The sequence below is a fragment of the Pygoscelis adeliae genome, unplaced genomic scaffold (assembly GCF_000699105.1).
Source record: "Pygoscelis adeliae isolate BGI_AS28 unplaced genomic scaffold, ASM69910v1 Scaffold45, whole genome shotgun sequence".
Taxonomy (NCBI): domain Eukaryota; kingdom Metazoa; phylum Chordata; class Aves; order Sphenisciformes; family Spheniscidae; genus Pygoscelis; species Pygoscelis adeliae.
In genome coordinates this window covers 3,924,211-3,929,997 of record NW_008825114.1, presented here as the reverse complement: position 1 = coordinate 3,929,997, position 5,787 = coordinate 3,924,211, and the positions used below count along the sequence as shown (strand labels likewise).

At 34.0% G+C, this 5,787-nt stretch overlaps 1 protein-coding gene across 2 annotated transcripts in view; it reads left to right on the top strand.

Moving 5' to 3' along the window:
* The window catches only part of ZDHHC21 (zinc finger, DHHC-type containing 21), a 34,961-nt gene that overhangs the window by 9,557 nt on the left and 19,617 nt on the right, over window positions 1-5,787 (top strand). For both annotated transcript variants that reach the window (XM_009328059.1, XM_009328060.1), the window contains exon 5: window positions 59-197. In XM_009328059.1, the coding sequence (XP_009326334.1) occupies window positions 59-197 (139 nt within the window). The remainder of the gene's footprint in view (window positions 1-58; window positions 198-5,787) is intronic.

Genomic DNA, 5,787 nt, shown 5'->3' with positions numbered 1-5,787 from the left:
TATCATAACTGCAGTGTTAAAGTCTTTGTCTTTATATATGCACTTTGTTTCTCTGCAGGATTAATAATTGTGTTGGTGAAGACAATCATTGGCTGTTTTTACAGCTGTGTTTCTACACTCAGATCCTTAGTTCCTATACGCTGATACTTGATTTCTGCCATTACTACTACTTTTTGCCTCTGAAAAAAGAAAACTGGGTAAGAATCTGTTTTCTCTACAAAGTGAACAAATAGCTAGTACTGCAATGTAATTTATTTTGGTATCTAGTTACTACACGTTTCTGCTGTTCAGCTGTTGACAGTGAAAAGAGTTCATCTAGATCTATGTTATCAAGTGAGCAAACTGATTTATGGTAAGTAACAAAATATCATTCTAAAAGCGTATATGATTTCTATGCGTTAAAAACACATTAGTTTTCTTAGAAATCTAGGAAAGGAGGACAGAACCACTTAGGTTCTTTTAGAAGTCATTAGCGAATACTGGGAAGAAGCAAGGTAACTACTTCAGGTGTATTCAAATTTCTATTTACTTTCTCCAAAGTAAATTTATGCAGAGTGTGTATCTATCCTAAGTCCCTATTTAAAAATGCTGATATTGCAAAAAAAAAAGAGAAAAAAACATACAATCATTCTGAAAGGAGAAAAATGTACATTGCTTTTGAAGTAGTATTTTGTGTTGCTTTGAAAAGGTCATGTGGGTTAGGAGAGAATAAAGTTTGGTTTGTTTTACTTGGACTCTATGCCATTATCATATTTCAACATCTTGTCATCAGCAAAATGCAGCTGAACACACAAACAGAGAAAATGGACTTATGGATTGGAATAGAGTAAAAAATTATGGAATTTCGTCCATTATGGAATTGAAGTTGTAAAGTCTCTGTGTCTGGTGCTCATTTATGTCTCTTATCTGTAATGTTCAGAATATTCAAGAGGTTTGCTTGAAAGTTGCTGAGTGCAAAGCTGATATTCTTTCTTTTGAAGAAAATGTTATGAGATCTTGCTCGTAAAGAAACATAAAAACTTCTACCCAAAATCTGAAATAGACTTTGTATTTGTACTGGACTATAACAAATACAAACACACTAAAGAGAAAAACCTAGAAAACAAGTTTAAAAATTATTCAAAATCAGATAATATTCCAGATGTCCTAAGTGAAGAGACTAAGACCATCCCAGAAATTGGTAGTGTACTCTAGATCTTGTTGACGTTTTTTCCAAGTACTGAAGTGCTGCAGATTTTTTTATTCCATGCTGCTGTGACACCCCAGTATACTCTGCTGGTGGTGTCACGCCCATCTTTCAGGGCTGCTGGAGACTGGCCTTTGGTTATGGGTAAGGCAAGTCCCATTTTCCATTTTGTTCACAACTTAAGTTTGTTGTATTATTTTGTATCCTAAATGATATAAAATAAGAATATTAAACTTCCTGAAAAATTCTATTTCTGGAAAAGAATGGGGCATAGCCTTCCAAACTTCTTTGCTCCCGTATCAGTCTGCAGTGGATGTGATGTTCCCAAGAAAATGTACGTGAAGATGATATGTCAAAGGAGAGCTGAAAATATATGAAGACTGTACTCCTTGGATCATCCAGAACTGATGAAAGAGTTATATTCAAGTTGATAGATACCAACTTTTTATTATATGGAATGTACCAAAGTTGAGGATTTTTGCAAATCTCTCTTAAAATAACTTCTATTCTAAAGGAATTTCATTTTTTAATTTTTTCATATATAGGAATATTTCCATTTAAATGGTTTAAGGGACTCTAGAAATACGGAAAAGAGAAGAATTTGCTGTCTGCTTGGAGCATTTTTCCATAGACACTGCCCTGTAAACTGAGATAGACCTGTAAAATGAGTCTCTTGAAATGGAGTACTCTCATTTTTCACTTTGTTTCCAGTTTGTTGCAGATGAGCTTTTCATTTTCACCTTGTTTTACAGGCACTGTGAGATCTGAGGGAGCTGTTTTGATTTGCTATACCTGCATTCAGGTTAAAAGGGATATGAAGTTGCAGTCTTTCTCTATTAGTGAAGAAATCTGTCATCTGAGTAAAATTTCTTATGGATATGTTATGTTTTGGGTTTTGGAAAGTTAATTTTTTGAAAGATAATTAAATGTAAATGCCTTTGCTTCTAGTTTCAGTAGCTTTGTAAACTTCTTTTTAATTTATAAACTAAGTTAACCTACTGCATTTCTGGACAGAGTAATCATACACTTTCTGTATTCTGAAGGCTTCCCATGCACAGGGTTTGCAGGTTTCAAGTGCAAAGGCTTCTCAGTGATACTGATCTGAATACTGGATTGGGTATTGCGGTGCTTCTAGGAGTGTTATTTTCCAAAGATAAAATCTTGGTATGAAATTGGCCGTGCTTCTCTAATAGTGTAATTTCATGGTAGAATATTTCCTTTTTATTGTGAGAGTCCCCTGAATGCTTTAACTTACTTCAAGTAATGACACTGTGTTTAGATAATGAACCCAAGTTCTGTTTGTTAGCCTTGCTTTTTAAAAGCAGGATGAAAGGGAACCAAATTATTTGCTTGGAGATGGTCTGTGCAAGAGAGGAAAAGGGAAAACATGTTTCCTTCAGACAGTTTACAACCTCTGAAGAGGTAATAATAAATGGTTATTAATAATAACAGTTCAAAAAATGAATATGTATAAATCTTTGTTCTTGATGGTTTAACTGGGTAAATTTCAAGTCTTTTGGAGAGAAGCCTATTTTTAATATCTACCCTTTAGAAGATGTGACAAGTTAGGAGGCAGAATACATACGCAATAATTATTTTAACACAGTTTAATGTAGTTGCCTGAAGAGTGGATCATGTTCCCATGTTTGACTGCCTAAATTTACAGAGTCATGGAAAAAACGGAGTACGTTGTTCTGTTTAGTTCTGTTTTGTTTTGTTTTAGCAGTGGGTTTTTTTGCTTATCAATTGGCATATGTGGACACTTCAAATGACACTCTTCCTTTTGAAAAACTGGATCTGTGTTATAGTATATAACACTCTGTGCCCCAGAGAGATAAATATGTTTACACCGTATAGAAAAACTTAGTAGACACAGCAGGTCTGTTCTGTTCTGTCCTTTGTTAAGTTTAGAATTACACTGAACAGTATTTAGCTTTCTCAGTTTTTCAGCTGCAGGATTGGGGGGCACACACTGAAGTACAGAAAACTAAGAATAATTTGTTTGGGTGTCTAGTCAATATATCTGCCTGGAAGATGACATCAGAGCCCCATTAAGCTGATTTTTTAAAGTGTTGCTAAGGATGTGATGTCATATAACTTCATGCCACAGAACAATTTGTCAGAATTACGTAATTTTGACATCAAATGAACAGGACCGGTGAGAAGTTTTGCTTACTATTAGTTAGATTTCTAGGCAAGCATCTTTTAGTCTTTGTATATCAATTAAAGCTAAAGTACCACAGCATTCCAGAGACTGCAGTACCTTCTACCTTTCACAGAAGTGCTATTCTTTGTCGAAATTTCGGCTGTAACCAAGAGCTTACATTTTCTGAATTGACAGGGGCTAGTGCTTAGCACAGATTCAAAAAACTGGCTAATTTTTTTCTAAACAGCCATCTGGAATTAGCTTACTTCCTGCTCATTAAAAATACTTGTGAATTTTTTGGCGGTGTGCCTTCATCTTAATTTTTATTCTTTGGATATAGAATAATACATAAACACAAGCTGTAAAATTGAAATTGCTTCTAATGCTGTTGTGAAGTAATAATTTTATCACAGTACTGATTAATGCATTATGAAAATATGATCACTGTGTGCATGTTAGTATGTCCTTCTGAATGAAAATTTGTGTTTTTTATTTTTAAAGGGTTAAGTAAGAAAAACATTTTTAATTAATTATAAGGTAAGGGTGATAGCTTTAAAGCTAATGGGGGTAGCCATTTCAATAGAGATACAATCTTTCAGCTTCAGGTCTTATGGCAGAAAATTGCTTCATAGAATTCTTGGCTCTTGTGATTGATACACCGTCACAAAGATGGATTGTGGTTATTGCTTCTGTTTGTCCAGCAGGAGGAGTACCGTTGCTGCTAGAAATTAAGGAAGTGGTAATTAAATTGTCTATGTGAGATCCTAGCAGAAGAAAAATAATATAAGTCGAATAAAACAGCATATGAGTTCCTCTGCTAGCTTTAGTGATTTTCAGAGGCTAAGCCTGGAACATTTTTAATTTTGCATCTTCATTAAAAAACGTCAAGGTCAGGAAGTCTGTATCTTTTAGGAAGTATTCAATCTTGTGGATAGTGAGATGAGAAGAATAAATACTAGTCTTCTCATGACTACATGGTTGCTCTCTATATGGCTGTGCTGGCACAGATTCTAGACACAGCTAGTCAAGTAGAAGTAAAAATAAATGCTTTGGCAGTATATTTTACATGATTCATAGAAAGCTTTTAATCTTTTCAGCAAAAAGAGTTTTGCTGATACATTCTGTTTGCTAGAAATGTTGCTGGAATTATTGTCATAGCAAAAAACACTGACATATAAAAACCCAAATCCCTTTGCTCAGGTTTAGTTTTATTTTGTTCCTGGTTCTGCAGTTATCCATTGTCCATTATGAAAATATTGTTACTTAACTAATTTTTAAAGTGTTCTGAGGTCTATTGGTAGAGCGGGGAGGAAACAACACGGAGGAAGCATTGTGGCAATATCAGGCTGCTCTGTCTGGGACTCAGCTTTCTCAATTCCAAGTAAAAGGAGTTGGGAAATAGTCATTAGACTTTGTGAGAAGATTGTTTACGGTAATACTTATTTCAATATTGTGTATTAACTTCTATTAATTAAAATCTGGAAATACATATCATCCAGAGTCCATTTATATTGTAAAGAGAATCTAAAGGAAATCTTTTCTCTTAGGGTCATGAAATGACCTACAGGATGTGAGAGGTTTTTAAAAAAAATGAAAATACATCAACATTTTCCTTCTCAGTGTTCTGCAAAACTAACCTATACTCCTCCTGTATAATTATAAGGACAGTACATGAATATTGAATTAAGTTTGGAAAGTAAATAAGTGGTCTGTAGAGAAAACATAGGAATGACTGAGAGGATAACATTTTGTTAAAACTTAGTATATCGATAGTGTCATTTTTATGTGAAGATTGTGTGGCCTTTTCTTAAAATCTGTTCTAGTCTGAAATTATTTCAGAATTATCACTTTGGATTGAACTCTGTGTAGACAATCATTTTTGGAATTGGAGTGCTATTCCCATTTTCACTTTAAACCAAATCAGTCATGAATCAGAGTGGAAAATTACTCATGTAGTAGACCTGAAATAGTCCTGAATCAAAAAGTGCTTTACATAAATAATATCTCCACAAAAGGGCTTATTAAAATGCAGCTTGTGTTCTGTGAATTAATTTTTTCTTTTTTTTCTTAACATGAGTGAATTTTCTCCATTGTACCTCTCCTTCCTCTTTCTTCCTGCAAAACCTGCAGTCTGTATTTTTTGTTTCGCTTTTTTGAATCTGACAGCCTGGCTTTGTTCTGTATTCTACACTGTTTTTATGATAGCCAAGTTGATAGACTGACTGGGATAGACATCCTGGGCATTTGCAACTGAGAAAAGACAAGGAAGTTAGCATGTGTTACGTGAGGTATCCCTTCCCCAAGAGAAAGATGAAGTATCTTAATATATTTTGTTAGTATATTAATTTCTGTGTATATCATATTTCGGTAGAGAATCAAGATTGAATAAGTGAATCTTACATTGTAAATGAAAATTTATGAAGATTGTTTTTCACTTTTTCTCTTCTGGAACAGA